This window comes from Nicotiana tabacum, chromosome 24 (genome assembly GCF_000715075.1).
Source record: "Nicotiana tabacum cultivar K326 chromosome 24, ASM71507v2, whole genome shotgun sequence".
NCBI lineage: Eukaryota > Viridiplantae > Streptophyta > Magnoliopsida > Solanales > Solanaceae > Nicotiana > Nicotiana tabacum.
This window is the reverse complement of record NC_134103.1, coordinates 1,958,060-1,984,128: the sequence shown is the minus strand read 5'-3', so window position 1 is coordinate 1,984,128 and position 26,069 is coordinate 1,958,060. Positions and strand designations below refer to the sequence as shown.

Sequence of the window (26,069 nt, the reverse complement as noted above, 5' to 3'; positions counted from 1 at the left end):
AGGTTCATTTTGTATAGTATGTCAGAGGCCTTGATGGCCCATATGTATTCATGTTTTAAGAACGATGGTTCATTAATACAACGCTTGCCCACTTATAGTTATACATTATAAGTGGTGGCCATGTTGGCCCATGATAGTTACAAAACAAAAATGAGTTAAATAGTGGTTCGCTCGGGCCAGTACGGCATCGGGTGCTAGCCACGCCTCCGTAGGTTTGGGGTGTGACAATTGGTAACCTTCTTGCTTGTTCTTTGTTATGTTTGACCTTAGTCAATAGCTTTAGATTATTAGTAATTTTAGTTAGAAATCATATAGATCTCAATTGTTGATCATCTTGGATAGCAGCCAAGCTATAAACTATGAGAATACTATTTAAATTCAATACATGTGGATATGATATTATACTATATTATATTTGATTAGCGAGCATAATTTAAGTGTGTATTTTGCACCCGACATGGCCCTAAAATACAAAAAAAAAAGTAATGGTCATGGAGAAACGGTGACTATTGTTCCTTAAGATATTTTTGATGGGCCGACAAAAGTTTATCGGGTTCGGTAGCTCGGGCCCATGCTAGAAGGCGTGTGCTAGAACACATGAAAATCTGGGAATAAAGCGCAACATTAGTTTTATGACCCTAAAGCAACAAACAACGAGTAACGGTTATGGCGAGGTGGTGACTATTATTCCTTAGGATATTTTTGATGGGCCGACAAAATTTTAGTTAATCCGGGTCTGGTGGCCCGGGAACATGCACTAGGCATGGGCAAATAGCACACAAAAATCTAAAAATCGGGAGAAATTCTAATTATATGGCCCTGAAACGCAAAAAAAATGAGTAACGGTCATTGTGACTCGGTGACTATTGTTCCTTAGGAAATCTTTGATGGGCTGGAAAAATTTTAGGTGATGTGGTTCCGGTGGCTCGGGCCCATGCAGAAGGCGTGGGTTATAGCACATGAAAATATGAGAAACAGACGGAATTCTAGTTTTATGGCCATAAAACGCCAAACGAGTAACGGTCATGGCAAGGCGGTGGCTATTTTTATTTAGGACGTTTTTGATGGGCCGGCAAAATTTTAGATGATTCGGGTCCGATTCCCCAGGCCCATGCAGAAGGCGTGGGCTATAGCACATGTAAATCTTGAAATCGGGCAGAATTCTAGTTTTATTGTCCTAAGCGGTGACTATTGTTCCTTAGGATATTTTTGATGGGCCTAAAAATATTTAGGCGATTCGGGTCTGGCGGCCCCGGCCCGTGCAGAAGGCATGGGCTATAGCACCTAAAAATCTGGGAATCAAGTGGAATTCTAGTTTTATGGCTCTAAAACGCCAAAAAACGAGTAACGCTTATGGTTAGACGGTGACTATTTTTCCTTAGGATGTGTTTGATGGGCCAAAAAATATTTAGGCGGTCCGAGTTCGGTGGCCTGGGATCATGCAAAAGGCGGGGGCTATATCACACAAAAATCTAGAAATCGGGCGAAATTCCAGTTTTATGGCCTTAAAACGCAAAAAAGAGTAGCGGTCATGGCGAGGCGGTGAATATTGTTCCTTAGGATGTTTTTGATGGGCTGGCAACATCTTAGGTGATCCTAGTCCGGTGGCCTAGGCCCATGCAGAAGGTGTGGGCTATGTCACACAAAAATCTGAGAATCAGTCGGGATTCCAATTTTATGGCCCTCAAATGCCAAAAAAATGAGTAACGGTCATGGCGAGGCGGTGACTATTATTCCTTTGGACGTTTTTGATGAACCGAAAAACTTTTAGGCGATCCGGACCATGTAGAAGGCGTGTGCTAAAACACACGAATATCTGAAAATCGGTCGGAATTCTAATTTTATGGACCTAAAATGTCGAAAACCCAGTAAGACTCATGGAAAGGCGGTGACTATTATTCCTTAGGGCAATTTTTATGGGTCGAAAAATGTTTGGTGATTCAGGCTTGGAGGCCCGGGATCATGCAGAAGGTGTGGGCTATTGTTTGAGCAGAATTTCAGTTTTGTAGCCCTAAAATGCCTTATGTTGGGCAAAAGCAGAAGGCGCGGGCTATTGCATATGAATATCTGGTAATCGGCGAAATTCTAATTTTATGGCCCTAAAACACCTAGAAATGAGAAACGGTCATGGAAAAGTGGTGATTATTGTTCCTTAGGACGTTTTTGATGGGACGAAAAACATTTAGGGGATCCGGGTCTGATGCAGAAGGCATGGGCTATAGCACACGAAAATCTAAGAATCTGGCAAAATTCTAATTTTATGGCTGTAAAATGCCAAAAACGAGTAATGGTCATGGCATGGCAGTGACTATTGTTCCTTAGGATGTTTTTGATGGGCCAGCAAAATTCTAGGCAATCCAGGTCCGATATCTCGGGCACATACAGTAAGCGTGGAGCACACAAAAATCTGAAAATCGGGCAGAATTCTAATTTTATGGCCCTAAAATGCCAAACAACGAGTAACTGTCATGGAGAGGCGGTGACTATTGTTCCTCATGACATTTTTGATGGTTCGGCAAAACTCCAGGCAATTCGGCTCTGGTGTCCCGGGCCCATGCCGAAGGCGTGGGATATAGCACACGAAATTCTAGGAATCGGACGAATTCCAATTTTATGGATCTATAATGCAATCAACGAGTAACGTTCTTGGCGAGGCAGTGACTATTGTTCCTTAGGATATTTTCGAAGGGCCGGTAAAATTTTAGGAGATTCGGGTCCGATGAACCGGACCCATGCAGAATGTGTGGCTATAGCACACGAAAATGTGAAAATCAAGCGGAATTCCATTTTATGGTCCTAAAACGCCAAAATATGAGTAACGGTAATGACGAGGCAGTGAATGTTGTTCCTTAGGACATTTTTAATAGGACAACAAAATTGTAGGTGATACAGGTCCAATGGCCCGGGCCCATACTGAAGGCGTGGGCTTTAGCAAATAAAAATCTGGGGATCGGGCAAAATTACAATTTTAGGGCCGTAAAATGCCAAAAAAACAAGTAACTTCATGGAGAGGCAATGCAAATTGTTCCATAGGACGTTTTGATGGGTCCTCGTTATTTTAGGCGATACGGGTCTGGTGACCCTGGCCCATGCAGAAGGCGTGGGCTATAGCACACGAAAATTTGAGAATCGGGCGGAATTCCAGTTTTAGAGCTCTAAAACGCCAAAAAACGAGTAATGGTCATGGCTAGGAACTGAATATTGTTCCTTAGGACGTTTTTTACTGGCTAGAAGAATTTTAGGCGATTCGGGTCTTGAATCATGGGCCCATGTAGAAGGCATGGACATTAGTGTACGAAAATCTTGGACGGGTGGAATTTCAGTTTTATTGCCCTAAAACGCCAAAAAATGAGTAACGCTCATGTCTAGTCGGTGACTATTGTTCGTTAGGACATTTTTGATGGGTTAAAAAATTTTAGGCGATCCGAGTCCGGTGGCCCGGGCCCATGCAGAAGGAATGGGCTATAGCACACTAAAATCTAGGAATCGATAGGAATTCTAGTTTTATGGACCTAAAATGCAAACAAATGTGTAACGGTCATGTAGAGGCAATGACTATTGTCCCTTGGGGCATTTTTTTATGGGCGGACAAATTTTTAGGCGATCCGGGTCCGATGGTCAGGCTCATGCAGAAGGCGTGGGCGATAGCACACGAAAATTTAGGAATCGGGCTGAAATTTCAGTTTTATGACCCTAAAATGCCAAACAACAAGTAATAGTCAAAGCTAGGTAGTGACTATTATTCATAAGGATGATTTTGATGGGACAGTAAAATTTTAGGCGATCGGGGTCTGGTGGCTCGAGCTCATACATAAGACTTGGGCAATAGCACATGAATATCTGAGAATTAGGCAGAATTCTAGTTGTTTGACCCTAAAACACAAAAAAATGAGTAACGGTCATGGCGAGGTAGTGACTATTATTTCTATGGCCATTGTTTATGGGTAGGTAGCATTTTAGGCGATCCGGTGGCCCGAGCCCATACAGACGGCGTGTGCTATAGCACACAAAAATCTGGGAACGGGCGAAATTCTAATTTTATGGTCCTAAAATGCCAAAAAATAAGAAACGATCATGGGGAGGCGGTGACTATTGTTACTTAGGACATTTTTGGTGGGCTGGAAAAAATTTAGGTGATCTGGGTCCGTTGCCCCGGGCCCATGCAGAAAGCGTGGTCAATAGCACACGAAAATCTGAAAATCGGGCGGAATTCTAATTTTATGGTGCTAAAACGCCAAACAATGAGTAACGGTCAAGGCGAGGTGGTGACTATTGTTTCTTAGGATATTTTTTATGGGCCGAATTATTTTTAGGTGATACGGGTCTGGTGGTCGGGTCCCATGCAGAAGGAATGGTCTAGCACATGAAATATAAAAATCGGGCGGAATTCCAGTTTTATGGCCGTAAAAGACAAAATATTGAGTAACGGTCATGCCGAGACAGTGACTATTGTTCCTTTAGAAGTTTTTGATAGGCCGGCAAAATTTTAGGTGATCTAGGTCCGGTATCCCGGGCCCTTGCAGATTGTATGGGTTATAACACATGAAAATATGGAAATCAGACGGTATTTCAGTTTTATGGCATGATGGTAGGCTATAATTACATATTTTAGTCGCTTATTGTACTCTAATTCACTGCACTTTATTTGTGTTTGAGCTTTAATTGATAGTGTTTTGCACTTATTGTGTGTTTTATGCCTTGTAGGAGTGATTTCGAGCTATGTAGAGCTATTTGGACCTTTGAAGTCTGAGTAAAAGCCCAAGGGATCTAGCGTTCGGGGATCGAGGACCAAGTCTGGACGTCAAAAATCAAAGTTTGGTGCGTACTCTGAGAATTCTCCACTGCCGCGGCTCGTGGGGCAGCTCGCGGGGCACCGCGCTAGTGAAAATCTCTGTTGTCTGTAAGAAATGAACTCTCTGGATTTTCCCACTAATGCCCTGCATGGCACGTCGCCCCATGCGGCGCGCCTATGTATTATTTACAGAGTAATTTTTCTTTTTCGGCTAGGAGAAGGTGATTTTATCTGGGGCCGACCTTACTTGGTATAAATAAATGGAAAAACATTATTTTCAGGACTTTTGACACATATTCGACCTAAGGAGGCTAAGGACGAACACGAGCACAAGGATTTCAACATTCCTTCCTCACTCAAGACATGAGTTGGATTGAATTTATATTTTCCTATACTTTAACTTTATTTGTGCTGAATTGCTCCATATTTATGGAGTAGTTCTCTTTAGGGTTTGATATATTTGGTGTATTGATGATTGTCTGTGGATTATAACTCTAGTTTTGTGTATAAAAGTGTTTTTGGATGATTTAACCGATGCATCTATATTCACTTGTTCATGTAATCGAGAGAGGCATAACTTGTGATATCTTTGTATTATATTGTTGGTTGAGTTCATTAATTCTTCTAAGTAATCGAAAGAGGCTAGTTGAATTATTGATTAAACCTAGTTAGGAGAATAATCAAAAAGGTTTTCCTAAAGACTCATCCACTACGCATTCTTGCATATCTTCACGTGCTTAAATTGGTTCATCTGGTAAGGTTAAGACTTAATTGAGAGAGGAGTTTTTGCTAAACGTTTGAACTAATAATTGAGTGAATTCGAGAGACTCACTCAAATATTAGAAGTAAATTATCTAGAGTTAGATCCCAAACAATTATCTTGCACCTATCCTATCAAAACATTATCGTCTCCCATTGATAACTTTCTTGCTTGTTCTTTGTTGCGTTTGTCATTAGTCAATAGTTTTAGATTCTTAGTAATTTTAGTTAGAAATCATATAAATCTCAATTATTGATCATCTTGGATAGCAACAAGGCTATAAACTACGAGAATACTATTTAAATCCAATCCATGCGGATACAAAATTATAATATACTATATTTGATTAGCGAGCATAATTAAATGGGTGTTTTGCGCCCGTCATGGCCCTTAAATGCAAAAAAAAGAAGAAGTAATGGTCATGGAGAAGCGGTGACTATTATTCCTTAAGATATTTTTTATGGGCCGGCAAAATTTTAGGCGATCCGATTCCGGTAATCCGGGCCCATGCCAGAAGGCATGAGCTGTACACAAGAAAATATGAAAATCATGCGAAATCCCAGTTTTATGACCCTACAAGGCCAAAAAATGAGTAATGGTCATGGCGAGGTGGTTACTATTGTTCCTTAGAATATTTTTGATTGGCCGAAAAAATTTTAGGCGATCAAGATTTTGTGGCCCGGCCCATGTTGTAGGCATGGGTTATAGCACAAGAAAATTTGAGAATCGGGCGAAATTTTAATTTTATGGCCCTAAAATGACAAAAACGAGTAACGGTCATGGTGAGGCAGTGACTATTGTTACTTAGAATATTTTCGATGGGCCAGCAAAATTTTAGAAGATATGGGTCTGGTTTTCCGAGCCCATACAGAAGACATGGGCTATAATACACGAAAATTTAAAAATCGGGCGGAATTCCTATTACATGGCCCTAAAACGCTAAAAAGCGAGCAATGGGCATGTCGTGATGGTGACGATTGTTCCTTAGGACATTTTTTATGGACCGGCAAAATTTGAGGCGATCCGGTTCGATGGTCCGGGCCCGTGTAGAAGGCGTAATCTATTGCACACGAAAATGTGAGAACGAGGTAGAATTCCAGTTTCATGGCCCTAAAACGCCAAAAACATGAGTAGCGGTCATGGCGAGGCAGCGACTATTGTTCCTTAGGACGTTTTTGATGTGCCATTAAAATTTTAGGCGATCCAGGTCTGGTGGCCCGGGCCCATGTAGAGGCGTGAGCTATATAGCACCCAAAATTATGAGAATTAGGCAAAATTATAGTATTATGGCCCTAAAACGCCAATAAAAAAGTAATGTGATCGGGGTCTGGTTTTTTGGGCTCATACAAAAGAAGTAGTACACGAAAATCTTGAAACTGGGCGGAATTCCTGTTTTATAGCCCTAAAATGCTAAAGAATAAGTAACGGGCATGGCGCGACAGTGACTATTGTTCTTTAGGTGTTTTTGTTGGTTTGACAAAATTTTAGGTAATCCGGGTCCAGTGGCCTGGGCCCATGCAGCAGGCGTGGACTATAGCATACGAAAATCCAAGAATCAGGTAGAATTCCAGTTTTATGGCCCTAAAACGCCAAAAAAATAAGTAACAGTCATGGCGACGCAGTGACTATTGTTTCTTAGGATGTTTTTGAACGGCCAAAAAAATTTTAGGCGATCCAGGTCCAAAGGCCCGGGACCATGCAGAAGGCGTGGGCTATAGCGCACAAAAATCTGAGAATCGGCTAGAATTTATGTTTTATGACCCTAAAATACCAAAAAATGAGTAACGGTCATGGCGAAGCGGTGACTATTGTTCCTTAAGATTTTTTTGATGGGTTCAAAAAATTTTAGGCAATATGGGTCTGGTGGCCATACAGTAGGCGTGGGTTCGCCATCCCCTGTTCCCACATTTTCCCAACAACCATATTCTGCATCTTTTCCGACCTCCACTCTTCCCCAACAACCACAACACCAAATCTTCCCACTTGTACACCAACCATTTATGCCATTCAAACGCGACAAACCAGCTCCAATCGATTTACCTAAATTTGACGGAATCAATGCGGAGAGTTGGACCCTCCGGGCTAATCAATATTTTGATAGGTATCATGTTGTCGATGAGGATCGCTTGGAACTCTGTTCCTTCTTTCTGGAGGGAGAGGCCAGGGAATGGTACCAGTGGATGTACCGAAATCGCCAGTTATGTGGGTGGTCTCACTTCCTCAAAGCAGTGGTGCATCGCTTTGGAACTAAATCATTGGAGGCATCCGAGAGTTTACTCGCCAAATTGCAAATGACAACCTCTGTCCATGAATATCTATCACAGTACAAAAAATTAGCGAACCGGACGACGGAGATGTCCCCGCTGATGCTGAAACATTGCTTCACCTCTAGGCTTCACCCAGATATTAAAGCGGATGTGTTGTCTTTTTGCCCAGTAGATTTGAACGAGGCCATTGGGCTGGCTTTTTTACAGTAGCAGAAGCATATGACCCAACCCAAGTCTTCGCCTCGGCCCACTTCGTTTAGCGAACCACCAGTTTTCTCACCAACCCACCAAAACACACCATATCCTAAATTGAACCATCCCTTTTGCCCTTCTTCTCACTCTCCGTCTGCTTCTTTACCAGGTGTGGGCCGCATTCCTTTCAAAAAGCTTACACAAGCAAAAATTCAACGCAAATGGGAACTTAACCTTTGTTTTAATTATGATAAAAAATATCAAAAAGGTCACCGTTGTTCTTCTCAGCCACAAATTTTTCTCCTCTTTCCTGAGGACGATCCCACTGATGACGCCATTTTAGACAACTCTCCTTTGCCTTCGGATTCACCTCGACCAGATACTTCTCCTGAGAGCCCATCCTTATTAACAATCAGTCTTCATGCTTTTGCCGGTGGGTTGAGCCCATCTACTCTCCATTTTATTGTTGTTGTCAAAGGCAATCATGTTTAAGCTCTCATTGATGGAGGAAGCACTCACAATTTTATGGATCCCCGAACCGCTAAAGCTCAAACTACTAGTGGATCCAGCTTTGGCATTTTCTGTTCTAGTAGGAAATGGACAGACCTTAAGCTGCCTAGGTGTGATTCATGAGGTTCAATTATGATTCAGGGGTATTTATTTTCTACCACTTTTTTCGGTGTTGATTTATATGGCTCAGATTTGATATTGGGAGTGTACTAGTTGGCCACCTTGGGTCCTAGTCTTACAGACTATGTCAACCGTTTTTTTAAATTCACAATTTCTGGCAGATGCATTCGTTGGATAGGTGACCCTATTTCTTCTCCTACTCAAATCAATGTTTCCACCCTTCGTCATTTTTCGCAAACTGATTCAATTTCATACACTTTGCGTCTCAACCTTCACTTCCCCAATCCCACCAACCAATTGGATTACCCCCTGATTTATCTTCCCTTCTTGAGTCATACACTGATGTTTTTCAACCTCCAACTTCACTGTCCCAATCTAGAGGTCAAGACCATCATATCCCATTATCACTGGGAGCTAGTCCCATCAATGTACACCCATATCGGTACCCCCACTTTCAAAAATCCTAAATTGAGCGCCAAGTCTCCGAAATGCTACAAAGCGGTGTCATTCGCCCTAGCTCGAGTCTGTATTCATCCCTTGTTCTTTTGGTTCAAAAGAAAGGTTGGACATGGCATTTTAGTGTAGACTATCGGGCTTTAAATTAGATCACCGTGAAAGATAGATTTCCTATCCCAACTGTGGATGAACTGTTTGATGAGCTTCATAATGCCCGCTTCTTTTCCAAGTTGGATCTTTTGGCCGGATATCATCAAATTCAGATTCACCCCCGAGATATTGAAAAAATGACATTTTGAACTCACGAGGGCCATTATGAGTTTACTGTCATGTCGTTTGGGCTTTCAAATGCCCCCTCTACTTTTCAGGCAACCATGAACTCCATTTTCAATCCGTTCCTTCGGTAGTTTGTACTAGTTTTTTTTTTACGACATTTTTTTATATAGTCAGTCATGGGATGCTCATTTATCTCACCTTCACTATGTCTTTGACACCTTGCGTTGAAATGCACTAGTTGTCAAGCGTTCGAAGTGTCAATTTAGACAATCTTCAATTGCTTACTTGGGACATATTTTGTCTTCGGTGGGTCTTCAGGTTGATCCAGAAAAAATATCTACAATTCTTTCCTGGCCGATACCTTCTTCAGTTAAGGATGTACGAGGATTTTTGGGATTGACTGGCTACTACCACCGTTTTGTCAAAGGGTATGCCCAATTAGCCTCCTCTCTCAACGACCTTTTGAAGAAGGATTCCTTCTTATGATCCGATGTTGCATTAACTTCCTTCAACAAGCTCAAGAAGGTCCTGAGTTTAGTTATCGTCCTCTCTCTTCCTGATTTCTTCAAGATATTAACAGTTGAAGCAGATGCCTCGGGGACAGGTATTGGTGCAGTGCTCTCACAGGAGGGGCATCCTATTGCTTTCTTCAGTCAAAAGCTCTCTTCAAGGATGCAAGTTACTTCTACTTACAATAGGGAAATGTTTGCCATAACACATGTTGTGCAAAAATGGCGGCAGTATTTGCTGGGACGTCGATTCATCATTATCACTGATCAGCAACCTCAGAAATCATTTACTAGTCAAGTGATTCAAACTCCGGAGCAGCAACGTTGGTTAAGTAAACTCATTGGATATGATTTTGACATCCACTACCGTCTGGAAAAACTAAATTCTGCTGCAGATGCTTTGTCTCGCATGCCTGCCCTTCTTGCATTATCCTTAGCCGTTTCTGGACTAGCCCTGATCGATCAGCTACGAGCCTTCAACAAAACTGATGCTGGCATGTTGTCCTTACAGCAACAATCGGCAGAAGACCCGGCCTCGCTACCTTATTTTGCTTTTCAAGATGGCCTTCTATTGTTTCGCAATCGACTGGTGGTTCCCAAAAATGACCACTTGCGTTCTTTGTTGTTGAAGGAGTTCCATTCTTCGAAAATGGGTGGTCACGCTCGAATTTCCCGCACATTTCATCGTTTTTCCTCTATTTGTTTCTGGGATAACATGCGGGCTGATGTCCAGAAATTTGTCAGTGAATGTCAAACTTGTCAACAAATGAAAGACTCGACGTTAAAGTCTGCTCGATTATTGTCTCCCTTACCAATACCAGATGTCATTTTTAGGATATTTTGATGGATTTTATAACTGGTCTTCCATCCTCTCAAGGGCGTACTGTTATTTTGGTTATCGTGGATCGTCTCTCCAAATATGGCCATTTTGTGGGTCTGCTTTCCCATTTCACCAGTCAAAAGGTTACCGAAGTGTTTGTCCATGAATTTATTCGTCTACATGGCTTTCCAGTTACAATTGTGTCGAATCGAGACCCTCTCTTCCTCTCTGAATTTGGGAATGAGCTTCACAGGCTGCAAGGGGCTCAATTAGCTATGAGTTCAGCATACCATCCTCCGTCGAATGGTCAAACGGAGGCTCTTAATAAGTGCCTCGAAATGTATCTTTGTTGCTTTGCCTCAGACGCTTCATCTACTTGGTTTTCATTGTTGCCATGGGATGAATTTTGGTATAACACCTCATACCAGCATAGTTCTAAACTTACTCCATTTGAGGTGGTGTATGGTTGACCTCCACCAACTATTTCGAGGTATGTCCGAGATAGTTCGACCAATCCTGTTGTGGCTGCCTCTCTGCTACAACAAAATGAAGTATTGGCTACCTTGAAGGCTAATTTACTTCGGGCCCAATAACGTATGAAACACAACGCAGATAAGGGACGCCGAGAAGTGGTTTTTGATATAGGGGATTGGGTGTACGTCCGTCTTCGTCCATACCGTCAACTTTCAGTTCGCCTCCAACGCCATACTAAACTCAGCAGACGCTTCTTTGGACCCTTCCAAGTTGTGCAGAAGATAGGTCTTGTAGCCTATAAATTAGCATTGCCTCCTTCATCCAAAATTCACCATATGTTTCACGTTTCGGTCCTACGCAAGTGCTTAGGCAATCCCTCTAACCAGATCACTCTAATTGATCTTTTGGACCAATCATCTTCCCTGGTTCTTCTACCAGAAGATGTGTTACATTGCAGAACCATTTCTCGTAGTGGCCAACAAATCCATCAATGTCTTATTAAATGGTCAGGTCTTCCAGTTTCAGATGCTACATAGGAAGACACTAACAATCTCCTTCACAAGTTTCCCAATCAGAACCTTGAGGACAAGGTTCGTCTCCACGGGGGTGGCAGTGTAACAACTTAGCAGGACACACCACAAGGGTCCTAGGCGCAGCAACAGAGAGAAAGGCCCACCTAAATACCTCGACCACTATGTGGTCCCAGATCCCAAGAGAATCATTCTTTGCCAAACCGTTAGAGAAAATGACAAGGGACAACCCTGCACTGAATGATATAAATAGGAGAGGAATCAGCTCAAAAAGACCATGGTTAAAGTTGCTTATCTTTTTGTTTCATAGAATTATAGATCTGGAACCTCCCTTTTCTCAAATTTTCCTTTCTTTTTGCCTTTAGAATTTCCAGAAAGTAGAGGAACAAACCCCTCTTTTGTGGTCTGTAAATCCCTTCAACCTTAATATAGTTTCTATCGTTATATAGATGCTATACTTTATGAAAAGGATACTATCTCTTATATAGACGTTAAATCTTTCTTGAAATCAAAAAAAACAAGTAATCCAATCAACCCTCTTATGGCCACCTCGATCAAAAGATGGAAAAATTATACAAGTGTTGAAGTTTGCAAACGCAAGGTAAAGTGCAAACATGCCAAAATCAAGCTTGATCTTGCATATGTCCATCAATTGGAATTGCAGGAATTCTATTGCCTGGCAAATAGTCAAGTTCCCCGGTTATCGATCGTTTTTTTTTTTTGTTGCTTTTTTCTGAAAATGGTGAAGGAAGAAAACGAAAGAGAAGAAGATTGATATTTCCATTCTTTAGAGTGATATTGAATTGTATTGAATAATGACTTTTGAATAAATAATTGGTCGTGTTATATCGCGTTTTGTAGATAATTTAATACAGAAAAAGGGCACCAAATTGCCTCATATCAATACCTTTCTCGAGAAAATGGAGGGAAAAAAAAGGAAAAAACTCACAATGGCTACATTTTTGTTGAACCTTGATTTATTCTCTTAAAAACCTATTAAACAATTATCTTGAATGATGATGAATACTACAGAAAAGTAAAATTTATTCTCTTAAAAACCTATTAAACAATTATCTTGAATGATGATGAATACTACAGAAAAGTAAAATGCATTTATTGGGTAAAACAAATTAAAGAACCGATACTTAAACCAGGCAAATATCACAAACACTGCATTGAACAAAGAATGAAAAGAATAGATGTCTTGTATTAATCAGTTCTTGTGTTCTACATTTACATATATTAAAAAAAATCTGATATCTTCTTCTTGGAAGGACTAATACAAATCCCAAGAAGAAGAAAAATTGAAATTGTAATGAGCAGTGGCGAAGCCACGTGGCCACAAAGGTGGTCAACTGACCACCCTTCGTCAAAAAATTGCACTGTGTACATAGGTAAAATATTACATTTTAGAGATATATAACACATATTGAACACCCTTTGTCGGAAATTTTTTTCACTTCTTTTAAATTTGAACACCCTTAGAGAAATTCTTAGCTTCGCCACTGGTAATGAGATCTCAAAAGTAGAGCCAGAACAAACAATAACTTGACAGTTGATTCTGGACCGTTATTGGATAAACATTCTCAAAAAATATGTAATCCAGCTAAAATCGCTTTAGTTAACTCAATCAAATGAAACAAGACCACAGCAGTTGAAGTTGGTACACTTAATCCAATAAGTGCAGCAATGCCCAAAACCAAGCTTGGTCTTGTATCCATCAATTGGGATTGCAAAAATCCCATTGCTTGGCAAATATTCGAGTCGTAATTCGTGTAGAGACTTTTTTCCCAGTTCATCCATTTAGTTGGAGGTTCATAATTTCTCTCGATCATCTTCATCTCGTGAATTCTCTTACGTAAAATAATTAAGTTATCATCTACAATACGACCGTTGTAGTAGTTTCGATCCCGGGCTTCTCTACCCATTGCCAACGTAGTCGTGCTCGAAGCGCGTGATGATGATGCTGATGTTGATGATGATCTTCTTTTTGGTGAAAATGGTGAAGAAAGAAATGGAGAAGAGAACAGAAAAGAAGTTGATGTAGTTGCCATTTTTAGAGTGATTTTGAGTTGTATAATAAGTATTGAAATAATGTGGTTTTGAGTTATGAACCATAGGGTATTATATATAGATGCTAGGGACATATGATTAATAGTGTTATTATTATGCAAAACCGTGTTATAACTGTCAGCATCAAAGTTCAGTTGACTCTACCCTTTGGATATATGGCTTGACTTTTGTGGCCTGTCTAAGGGCAAGACGGTTCTTTAATTAATTTAAGTTCTTTGTATCTTGCCATTGTTGCTTTCTTTTATTCATGTAGGGTTGGACGTTTTAATATAAAATATCCATTAAGTAATAAAATTAAAGAGCAATTAATAATTTAATTGGAAAAATGAAATCGGAAAGTAGTTGGAAATACAGATCATAAGGTTGTTTCCCAGGAACTAGGGCTGGAATTTTCCATACAAGGCTCCAGAAATCCTATGTATTACTATTTCTTTTCATTTGCTGACGTCAAATTGAGTTGGAAGCACACAAAAAAAAATTAAAAAAAAAGAATAAAAAAGATTACTAATATATTTGGGAGGATATCATAAAGAATTCGTAAATAAATTAATATCGTAAAATCAGACATGCTAAAGTCAAGAATGATAATCATCTAAAGTCAGACAATTAAAGTTGTAGTCTAATGGTTGCAACTTCATTATACATTACTTAGGTATGAGATTAGAATTACAGTTTAACGGTTAAAATCAGAGGCAGAGCCAGGATTTTAAACTTATGGGTTTTAGATTCTAAATCTTTTAAGTTACTGGATTCTAAATTAATAATTTATACATATTCAATAAATTTCTTAAGACAAATATATGATTTGAACGAAAGCTACTAGTTCAACCGAACTCGTAAGTTATACTCTCTCTCTGCCCCTGGTTACAACGTTAGCCATACATGTTGAGGTATGAACTCTCTTCTTTGGTCTTCTGCTCTATTTCAATTTACTAAGTTTTAGTGTACGTGTGTTGCACGTGTTTATATTTAGGTAAACCGATATGTATTTCAGTAATCTTCGTAGGCCGTCAGCCAGACACTCCCAATTTAATTCCTTTTTTTTGAGTCCTATATTTCTTCTCATCTCAAAGATTTTCATTTACCTCTAACTTATGCACCACATGAGAAAGTAGGAACACTCTAAAAGAACTCATTCCATAATCCCTTCCTAAATAATTATATTTATGGATTACATAATTATATATATAGATCAAAGTAAAAATATAACATTTCAAAATTTAACATGTAAATAAAAAATTTTAAAAAAAAAAGAAAAGGGAAAAAGGATACTATGTTTTTGTTTGACAGAGTTTCCGAAAAATTACCCATAACAAAAGTAGTTAAGAGTTTCCTTTTAATTTATTGTCCTTTTCTATTTATGTATAGGAAAAATTAGAATTTAAAATAATTTGATTCCTCCTTGAAATATATATTTTCTTTTAATTAACTTAAGATTTTAGGAATTGAAGACATTTTAGTTCCTTCTCTAAAACGTACTTTTCTCATTTATTTATGGTAGGGATTTTAGAAATGTGTTTTCCACTTTTCTAAATCAAGGTGCTAAATAGGAAAGTAATTAAATGAGTATTTTTAAATATTAAGAAAGTAAATTGAATGATTAATACTATATATAGGAAGACAATGAAATGATTATTTTGTCCAGTGTGAACTCTATTTTAAAAGGGTAAAAAAGACGAACGATATTTCGTTAAGGGCATTCGTGCTTTTAATATAATATATAGATATGATATATTTAGCTTATGGAGATTCAAATTGTGCGAAATTTGATCAACGTTTTAAATATTTTTTTATCCTATTGACTTGAAAAGAATTACAACTCATAATAATTTTCATATAATTTAGTATCATATCGTATAGCAAGGGTTTCCCATCATTTAAAAGACCACGGACAGTTGCAATATAATGGAAATGTCAACCAAAAAGAAATAGTATATATTTGGTTGGACCTTGTTTTTTATTTCTGTTTTTGTTTTGTTTTAATAAATTAAAAAAATTCTAGTTGACCTTGGAATCCTGCAATCATTATATCAGGTTAAGACGTGCTTAAGCACGTTGACTTACTTTTGTCAATGGAATATTTAATAGAATATATATTTTAAGTCAAACAAATTCGAATGTGATTCTAGTCAACGTTAAATGATCTTTCAGTTTTTAGAGCATACAAATTATCATTCTTGTTGCTTTTCCCTTACTATGATTTTTGGTGTTATGATAACAAAGTGCCTTTTTTAGTATTATTCTCATTATTTTTGTTAAATCTCAATAACTTGGTGATGTGTAAAAACCCGTTGAAAATTCTAATTTTCCTTCTAGTAATTTTGGTGAAGTTAAAAAGCCATAACTACAATAGTAAATCAGTCAAAATTTTACTATACGAAAGGTGGTTAACTACAGAAGATTTCACTCATTTAATTGACGCTAGGCTACACTCTTAGGTGCAAGATTCCTAAATAACCTTTTATAAATCAACAAAAGAAGATATGGCAAAACATTATACCCATCACCAATGGATTACCAACTGAAATATAAAAGGACAACTTGGTGTACAAGGCATCCAGTAGGGTCCGAAAAAGGACTGCACCCAAGGGATTGTGAGGTAGATAGCCTACCCTAATGCAAGCATTAGTTGATGCTTCCACATTTCGAACCCGTGATCTAAGTCACACGAAGACAACTTCATTGTTGCTCCAAGGCTCCCCTTTTATCAACTGAAATATCACCACAGATATTCACGAGGTCTAATCATTAGAAAATTAATTTTTCAGCCCTACAATTCAAGGATGAAAAAGCTATTGATACGACCAACCATTACCGACCCATCATAGGTTTTGGTTTCCAATCAGCAGTAAACTTTTTCCTTTTTAATGAGAAATGAAATAGGCTAAGAAGTTCGTACTTTGCAGCTTTACATCTGAATTCAGCTCATATTTACCATACTTCAAAACTATTCTGGACCATCTTCATGGAGTTTCTAATGCTTTTGACCCCTAAAGATACAGGAAGGAGATGAATTTTTACTGCATACTAGAATTAGCTTCACATAAGAAAGACCTCCTTTTACTGCACAGGCATCTCCTTTTGATTAGCACCTGTAGGAGATAAATCAATGAAAAAGTGGCACATCTTTGTATCAACATCATCCATTTTCCCAAGCAATTTAGAAGCCGTCAAGGTTAAACAGATCAAGTTCAGCAGGTAAAGATTCCTGCTGTTGGTTGGGTTTACCTTCATCCGCGGGAGGAGATTTAACTTGCTGGGCTGGTTCAGGCAAATCATCATCCTTTATGGCCTGAAACTTTGGCTCTTCCTCGACCTCCTCGGCCTCTTCCTCGACTTCTTTGAGACGTGCTGGTGGTTCAAGCCGCTGATACTTGGGCTTATTTTTCTCCAAGAGAAGGTAAGTTGTGTAATACCAAAACATTAGTATTCTACTTTGAGCAATAATTGTATCACTTATTCGACTGCCCCCAAATGATAGCCGCTCGAGTGCCTGTAGAAGTGAAATTCAAGATGTTTGAATATAACAATTAATTCACTATCACATTCTATTAGTAGTCACTCAACATCACTCTTATACACAGATCAAATACTTTTCTTCCACATTGAGGATCTCATTCTTGGGAATTTTCCATCAGTAAGCTTAATATGAGGGGAGGGGAAGGGAGGATATGGGTTCAATCTTGAAGTTCAACACTGAATGATATCTTTCTTACGATGGAATCAACTCCTGGAGATCCAAAAGGTAGCAATAGTCCACTTTTTTCAGCAACAAAAAAATTTGCTGCTATGTTAGTGTTACTACAGATTTCTGTTGTGTGTTGACTTCAACTTTCCAGGTTACAGTTATCTCTGTTTGCGATCACCCACTTCTTGGTTTTGACTTGGTCTAAAATGATACCTCTAAAACTGAAAGAAGCTAGTTTAGGTTTTAGAAGTTCGCTAGGTGTTGAGCAGACACATGACCTCACTGAAGAAGAACAAAAGAAGCATAACAGCCAAACAAATACGTCAGCAAATAAAGATTAAAAATGGAACAACAAAACCATGAAAAGGTAAATAAAAATGAAAAAGAAAACAGAGGAGAAAACAATAGTTATAGTACTGCTACAAGATATCACAAAGATATGCTGTCTATCATGTCAACTTAGTGTTTGTGCTTATCAGTCACAGATTGGTCTTTTTAACCAGGTTTCATCACATGGTCATGCTAATATGAGGACTTAAAAGGTTCACCAGCCATCTGGAGCTGGTGTTAGTTGACTAAGTTCTCTCTGCACTTATATTTCAGAACTTCAATTGCACAGAGTTAAAAGACCCAACATGATGTTCTGGGTGGAATAGAGAAAATTTTGCTTTCTAAAAGGAAGTTTTAGTTCAATGATCTGAAAATTTAATGGCCTATATATGAAGATTTCAGCAGAAAGATATTAATGCAATTCAGGAGAATTCTATTAAGTAAAATAAAGAGTTCTATGTCTTCACTCACCTGTTCACCAGATTGTATGTCGAATGATTTTTTATGCTCAAATTGAAGTCCACTAAATTCATTGATGCAAAGCCCCTGAAACGCCCTGAAATTAACAAGAAATTCTCAAGTGTTAAAAGTCCGTGGATAGGAAAGAATAGTAAAGTCAAGGAATTGCCAAGTACTTTGGCATATGAAGGGATATTAGTACCATCTTATAAGAGAAACTCGAGGAATCCACCGAAAAATAATTGGTGTGTTTTCTGAATTGACGTAGGACCCCCCAAAGACAATAAAAACTGTCATAAGAGAGGGGCCCAATGCTAATGCAGCTTCAGTTGTTGGAACCATGGCTCCTACAGTCAAACCCATAGCAGATGCAGCAAAAGACTCCATAGTTACAATTCCGCAGAACTTCCCAAATCTATAAACCAAAAGCAGCACTCATTATAGTGTGTGTTTCTATGCTCTTCTGCAACCAAATGCTTGCATTTAATAATTGAAATACCAATAGCTACTGGTAGCATCTCACCACCAGAGCCGGGGGGGGGGGGGGGGGAGTCATCAGAAAAATTCGGCAAGTGAGAATGGATGAATGCCCTAGTGTAACAAAAGTGACTATAAAATCCCGTTTCGCATATAAAGGCACAGTAAGACTTCAGAGCAAATATATTCTTTGAAGCTGGCAAATATTCGCTTATCAGAGTGACAGGTGAAGAAGCTTGTATGGCATCTTACTGACGGTCTAAAGTCAGCAATAGGATGGCTCAGAAAATTGACATAAGAAGAAAACTTCGAAATATCTGGTCCCATTTCAATTACTTTGTTCAAGGAAAATTTGGAAAACTTAACAAAATGTTAACGACGTCGTTTTTGTAAAAGACAGATGAACTGATTATAACTGAGATTATTATATCCTTTGCTGCTATTACAACAAGAACAACAACAAACCCAATGTAATCCCACACGTGGGCTGGGTAGGAGGGTTGGGGGATAGTGTATACGCAGTCCTTATCCCTACCTTGAGAAGGTAGAAACCTTTGTTGTTATTCAACGTACAAAAATTACTGGAATGTGGATGGTTATAATAAAGATATTAAAAGTTTATGTTGTTTCTAAGCTCATGGTTATGTATTTATTGAGGTATTGTAGCTTAATGGCCTTCTCTGTCTTCTCCTAAATATTAGTCACAGGAAAATGCATAATATGCAGCTTCTCATACTTTACTCAACAGCCTCAAGGATCTGCTAGTACCTTAGATCTTTTGATGTTAGGCTCCTTTTTGTTAATTATTTAAAGTAAGGAGAGACCTCAGTCCTTGAAAAAAAACTTGTTCAAATTTGCAGAGGAAGTTTACATGAAATAGCCTTGGTAGCTTATCCTTATCAGCAACTCATATATGCATACAACTCATAAACAGTGGTAAGCTCACCTAGAAATGGTAGGATGAAGTCGAGCCATAGGGTATAGGATGCTACCAAAGAGTAGTGGAAATGCTGCTCCAACAGGAATCTCGGCAATCAACTTGGAAAGCAGATAAGGTCCCAGAGCATAAGACCCTTTGGCACGCTCTCTGTCAACAATTGCTCGTTCCTTGGGAAAGACACCAACTGTTTTTGTGAGAGCTGCCATAGCAGTGTTTATTGCAGCAACCTAAACATGAACAAAGAAAAATAGGAAGGAAAAGATCAGGAACCCCATGGCCTTATCACTTGACGCATGTACTTTCATATTTGATGCTTTTCAATAGGTAGAAATGTTGAGTCCTTGCTCAATGTAGGTTATTTGGCCATAGATTATTAGCTGGCCAATTGGTTAAAGAATAAAAATATCGCTGAAAGCAGAAAATCGTTGTTGAACATAGAAAAAGAACAGATGTTCATCTCTTTCATTCATGTGCAATCAAGATTACATGTCGATGCTAAATTAATCTTATTGACAAAGGATCTGATATAAATATATATAGTGGCATTCTCACCTGAAGTAATCCCATTCTGTCTTGTATTGACGTCTGCAATCTGCCCATCCTCCAGAATACAGAACCAAAAATCAACGCTGATGCAATTGACATCCTTGCCCGAACTTTGTTTGTTGGTCCATCACGAGAAGCCTATTGATCAATTAACTAATCTCAATTATAACAGACCCAAAGAAGCAAATCGCTTCAAATATCACAATTTTTTTGGTATAAGAAGTATTAAAGATTATTGAGCATTAGAAGGAAGGAAGCTTCAGGCAACAAGGAAAAGAAATAAAGCATACACTATTGATTATAAGGTAAGTTCCAACTAGCTAATATAACATGGTAATGCTGTAATTACTCTTCGTTTATCTGTTAAAATTTACTAACAAAGGAACAAACTCATCCTCATCTTTGAACATTGCTTCTATATGATTTATAGTTCCAGCAGATTACTGAAGCAATTGAGTTATGTCACTATTTATAATCCGCCTGATAAATTCCTGTTAAATCAGGGAAGTGACATTGGAAGAGAATTAGAGAGAGAGATGGAACTCACTTGCATCCATGCACGTTTGAGAAGTAACCAGAACTGCCTCCACCAACCACCTTTACGCGAAATAGATTTCTTTGTTAAGTTTACACGGGTTTTCGAGCTATCCCTTACAAGTGGAGTTGCATATAAAACCTCCGATATCTGTTCTGAGAATGATTCAACTAGACCATCTATTCTCTTTTGGGAAGTGTATACACTCTCGGGCGAACTATAGTCTACAGATATTAGATCAGCCAAAAATTCAGCAGGATTCACATGATCTGGACAAATGTACCTGTCATTTAGTAACCACCAACCAATACTTGATTAACACATTGCAGTTCGCACTTCATGTAAATCATAGGAAAGCAAGCTGGTGACATATCCATATGGCAATGGCAAAGCCTAAATGCATAATTTAGACACACACAGACGCGAGCATGCACACACACACACACACACTTATACATGCATACACATCCCTCTCCCCCCAACCCCCAACACAAAAATAACCAGAAAAAAAAAGAGCAAGGATAAATGTTACATCATAAAGTGTTACAACTCATACTTGTAATTATTATAGGAAATAACATTATCATGCTGACGTGCTATTTCATTTTACCACATTCTAACTTGTTATCTATGTGTTTAAGAATAAAATGCAACATTGAACTCACCCTCAAGTTTATCAACATGACTTTTATTTGTACTTAAACAGAAGAAGAATATTTCTGATTAATTGGCACCATCTGACATTTATCTCGTTAGACCACTAACCACACAGATAAACCAATTCCAGGAATACAATGCCAGAAAGTGAGAGCCAATAGTATCACAACACTATATGGTTATATAAACTTAGGGCATAGATCATATAACACACCCGAATTTCGAGAAGTATGCCAGTACTTCATCGTGTGCAGGACCAGCATAGACGAGTGAACCCTCAGCCAAAAGAGCAATGTCGTCGAATTTTGCATACACAGAACCTCTAGGCTGGTGTATAGAGCATATAACAGTATGGCCATCCTGTGCTAGTTGTCTTAGCGTTTCCATCACTCGCTCTGCTTGAAAAGCATCAAGTCCTGAAAGCAGGGTTTTGGGGGCAGGGAGTAAAAAGGTGAGCAAGCAACCATTCAAGAAAATTCTCGTCTTCACGTAATTATTGTGACTTCAATAGTAGATTTCAGTTGTTTCTATTAAAATCAGAATGTCTTAAATTATAAATATACTTAGTCCTACATTACAGGGTTAGTAATATTTTGCAACTGCCACCAAGGAAAGTGAAGTTCATCTTTTGTACAAGTATGGGTAGAAAACTTCCAACAATTACGATGTGGTATACGATTCAATGTCAAGTAAAACATAATACATCTAGCTTTCAAGTTGAACCTCCACTGCAGGAGGCTAAAGAATCCAGATACCACAAAACCATTAATAAAAGAGGCATGCCACTAACATAGAAGATACTTTTTAAGAAATATCACTAATATAGAAGAGAATAACAGGATAAGACTTGGATGCATAAATGAACTCTATATGAAAAGAGGGAGATATTCATTGAGATTGTCTTTCATAGAACTAATAAATATATGACACTGATTTAGTTCCAGTCTGAATGTTTTCTTTCCAGAAGCTCATTTTGTTAGCTTTCATTTTATATGCTTACTCCTTCCCCTTCTACATGTAGAAGCTTCTACAACCCGAATGCAACTGTTAAAGTACTTCAAAATTAGAATCATTTGTCTAAGTAAGACCCCACAAGGTTTCCTTGACACATAAACAAAATCAAGCGTTTACATTTAGACATAGAACAGGACAGGACAATACATAATCCCCAAGCATGGTTTTGAAGTCCTTAATAGCACCATAATTCCACACTGACAACATCATCTAAAGAATTCCCTTCAGACTACCGAGTAGAAGTGAAGGCTTTTGATTTTGGACATTATTGAGTACAGCATATTGTCTGGGCAAGTAGAAGAACAAACTGACCCAGGTTCTACAAGAATATAAGATATATTCTGAATCGTGATTTTAGATTTTTCTAGAACAATATAGTCATAGGATTCCAATACCCATGCAAGCCCAATAATCTTTTTCTGCATTTCGATGAGGTCTGACTTCCACTACAAATAGCTTGACACTATCACGTCACCAAGGAATCAGGACAACTGGGATAAAATAGTCGTGGCCAGGAGGGAAGTACCATTATAAACAAAAGATAGAAGAGATTATAGTGAAAAATTGGGAGTCCTTTGCCATTTTGACTTCATAGAGAAGACTGACAGGGAAACATAGCAGCCAGAAATCTATAGTTATCCCAATTTAAAACCTTTAAGCTTTTATAAAGGCCCTCCTTGGTTTATACAATCTTCTAGCTATGTTGCAATGTCTAGGCACTATAAGAATTAAAGCGTGTAATATCAACCAGACAAGAAGTACTCCCTGGTCAACTGAGTTCAATAAAAGCAGAAAATTTGGATGATGCCATCATGGTCAAAGTATAATGTCAGCAAATGTGGACTGCAAAAAGCGATAGCATAACTTACCAGAAGTAGGTTCATCCGCAAAAACTACAGATGGACTGGCAATAAGCTCGCATGCAAGCGATAGGCGCTTCTTTTCACCTCCACTAATTCCACGAACTTTTGCATCACCAATGCGTGAATCAGCACAGCTGACCTTTAGGAGTGACATGAAACCAACACGGCTAAGGATCAGAGTGATTTCTCTACTAAACTTGAGGTAAAGACTACAACAATCTACAGCTATCAGAGAACGAGAGGTTTGTTTCGTGGAACAATTTCTTTAACTAGAACGGTTCCTACACAATTACCAAGATAAGACGAAGGGAAGCCTTACCAAACCCAGTTTAAACAATAGATTGTTCACATATTCATCTCTCTCTTCTATTGAAGATACGTCCTGTAGCTGCAGTTCAGCAGCAAGAGAGAGTGTTTCTCGAACAGTCAACTGGGAAAAGAAAAGGTCCTCTTGTCTAACATAAGCAAACCTGCAGTAGCAAGAACTTACATCATCTTACTAAGAATTTCTCTCAAGAGAAAAGTAATCAGTCTAATTGACAGTGGTTATTGAAGCCAACGTACTTGTATATTTTGTTTGAAAATGGCACCCCATTAATGTCCAAAAGGCCAGACAAATGTAACTTGGGTGATGCGTTTATCTGACCTGCCAAAACATTGAGAAGAGTTGTCTTTCCTGATCCTGATGGACCCATTAACGCTAGCAATCTGCCAGGTTTGGCTTCTCCGGTCACATTTTTTAGCAAAAACCGGACCTAGAATTTGGAGGGAAAAGTAAAGATAACCAGAAAGATTCTGAATGTCAATGACAGTATCATTTGAATCTGGCTCTTAAAATAACTACACAATTCCATTCATGGGAATTTACAAGTTGCTTAAATCATTATAACCAGAAATTAGCTATTCCAAAGCAAAAATGAGAAAAAGTTAAAGGGAGAGCAAAAGAATATATAGAAGAATATTAAAATTAAGGGGAAGCCACAGTAACTTATAAGGTCAGGCCATAGTCATAAAGATTGAGGAAATAGTCTAGATTATGAAGATGGTATCAAAGGAACTGTGAAGTCACTTTGAAGTAACTATATATGTTTGGCTACTAAGAAGGAAAGAGATGAGCAAAAAGGTTTCCTTTTCATAGTCATTGAGAATATTCATTGGTTATAGAGTTACATCAGTATATATTATCAGTTGTCTCTCAAACAACCACCAGTATCTATCTTTATACATAGCCCCCAACTAATAATTACTATGTTATTTTGTATATTATTAGAATGTGTGTATATGAAGTAACATGGTCAGTGAGAATTCATATAACCGACCCTAACGTGTTTGGACTGAGGCTTAGTTGCCATTGTTGTAATAGATAGATTAATTACTAAGATAAGTGTGCATTCCCTGTCCTAGAATACAATGTCTATCACGATATAATGATATTTTTGTTATATACTGAATCATATAACACAATTACTAGTTCGGTATATGGTAACTGATAATTCTTCAGAAACTTAACAAGAATTATATTTTGTTGTAATTCACTAGCAGTAATATCTATTTCTAACATATACAAATAAAACGGCATAAATGCCTCACAGATATCAACAAACTGATGAAGTCGACTAAAGAGAAGTTCATCGTTAAGCTAAGTTTTTCATGTGTTACTCCGAACTACTAGACCGCTTGATTGGAGCAAATTCTAGAATCTCAATCTCTACAAAATAATCAACACATACACACACATTTGGTAATAGTAATAAGCTGTGAGCTTTATCATCAATTTCAGCTGAATTTTACAATTTTTTTGATAAAATAGCGAAATAAAAAAAAAACTGTTCATAAGTTCACCAAATTATTACAGTAACATTTATCAGTTAGTTTGCATGCTTTGTGTAACAAGGCAAGGGACTCACAGTTTTAGAGGATTTATCAGAGAGAGAGCAAGTAATATTAGTCCATTTAATAGTAACCGGAGCTACTTTTCCAGTGATCGGAGCCGGAGCTTCGCCATTTTCACTTTTTTTCTCATTGTCATCGTCGGGAAGAGCTTCATTTTCCGGCAAAAGCGCCGGACCAGGGGAAGAGAAAAAGCGGAGCAGTAACGCCGCCGCAACTGCCGCCAGTAACTGGCCAACTCCGCCGCCTTTGCCGCCAATTGGCAACATTTTCTCCGTTCACGTTGAGCTCGTCTTCTTCACTCTCACACACAATCCAATACTGGTTCAGTTTAAGATGAAAACTAAAATAGCGGCCTTGGCATTAATACGACGTCGTATATAAATAATTGAGTTGTTACGACGTCGTTTTAAGTGATTTTTCGAGTAAGATAAAAGTTTACTGGGATATGGTGAAGGGGCAGTGTGTATTATATGAACGAACACGTGTCCTTTGTGAAGAGATAAGATATTTGGAGGTTATGTAAGTAATTTTAGTGATTATTTGTGTAAATTGACTAGTAGTCAATTTAATTATATTCATAACCATTTTCCACAAAGTAGTGCTACATATCAAAATTGAAAAGTCAATAATAACAATTGTCTTAAGTAGCAGATTTTTGCAGAATTCATAGAAGAGTTTTTATTTATGTTGTGAAGACATTTGAATCACAATTTAAAACAAGAATAAATATCAAGTTATAGATAAAATACTTTAAGTGAAGAGAAATTTTTTTTTGATCTTCTTATAGGCGTTATTAGGCATTTTCTCATTGAACGAAAGGTTTGAAATAAATCAGATTCATAAAAGTATTATGTGAAAATCTTCAGCCTTTTCTCCTTCCCCGATCCC

The 26,069-nt window shown here is 38.3% G+C and overlaps 1 protein-coding gene across 2 annotated transcripts; it reads right to left on the bottom strand.

Moving 5' to 3' along the window:
* Window positions 1-16,608: 16,608 nt before the first annotated feature.
* On the bottom strand, window positions 16,609-25,530 carry LOC107826769 (ABC transporter G family member 7). Of its 2 annotated transcripts, XM_016653796.2 has the most exons (12): window positions 25,196-25,530; window positions 23,853-24,043; window positions 23,608-23,758; window positions 23,295-23,427; window positions 21,626-21,827; window positions 20,767-21,037; window positions 20,226-20,357; window positions 19,680-19,900; window positions 18,459-18,671; window positions 18,269-18,353; window positions 17,008-17,272; window positions 16,609-16,871 (listed from the first exon to the last, which is right to left on the bottom strand). In XM_016653796.2, the coding sequence occupies exons 1-12, from the start codon at window positions 25,445-25,447 to the stop codon at window positions 16,840-16,842; spliced, it is 2,148 nt and encodes a 715-aa protein (XP_016509282.2). In that variant the 5' UTR covers window positions 25,448-25,530; the 3' UTR covers window positions 16,609-16,839. The 2 variants fall into 2 exon arrangements, with proteins under 2 accessions (XP_016509282.2, XP_016509281.2); XM_016653795.2 differs by lacking the exon at window positions 16,609-16,871 and having other exon boundaries at window positions 16,878-17,272.
* Window positions 25,531-26,069: the final 539 nt, after the last annotated feature.

Excerpts from the sequence above, each read along its gene's own strand:
- LOC107826769 (XM_016653795.2), bottom strand. The coding sequence starts at position 25,447 with ATGTTGCCAATTGGCGGCAAAGGCGGCGGAGTTGGCCAGTTACTGGCG. Across the intron at positions 23,759-23,852 it reads TTTTCAAACAAAATATACAA|GTTTGCTTATGTTAGACAAG; the intron begins GTACGTTGGCTT and ends TTGCTACTGCAG. Across the intron at positions 18,672-19,679 it reads CTTCATCCTACCATTTCTAG|ATTTGGGAAGTTCTGCGGAA; the intron begins GTGAGCTTACCA and ends TTTGGTTTATAG.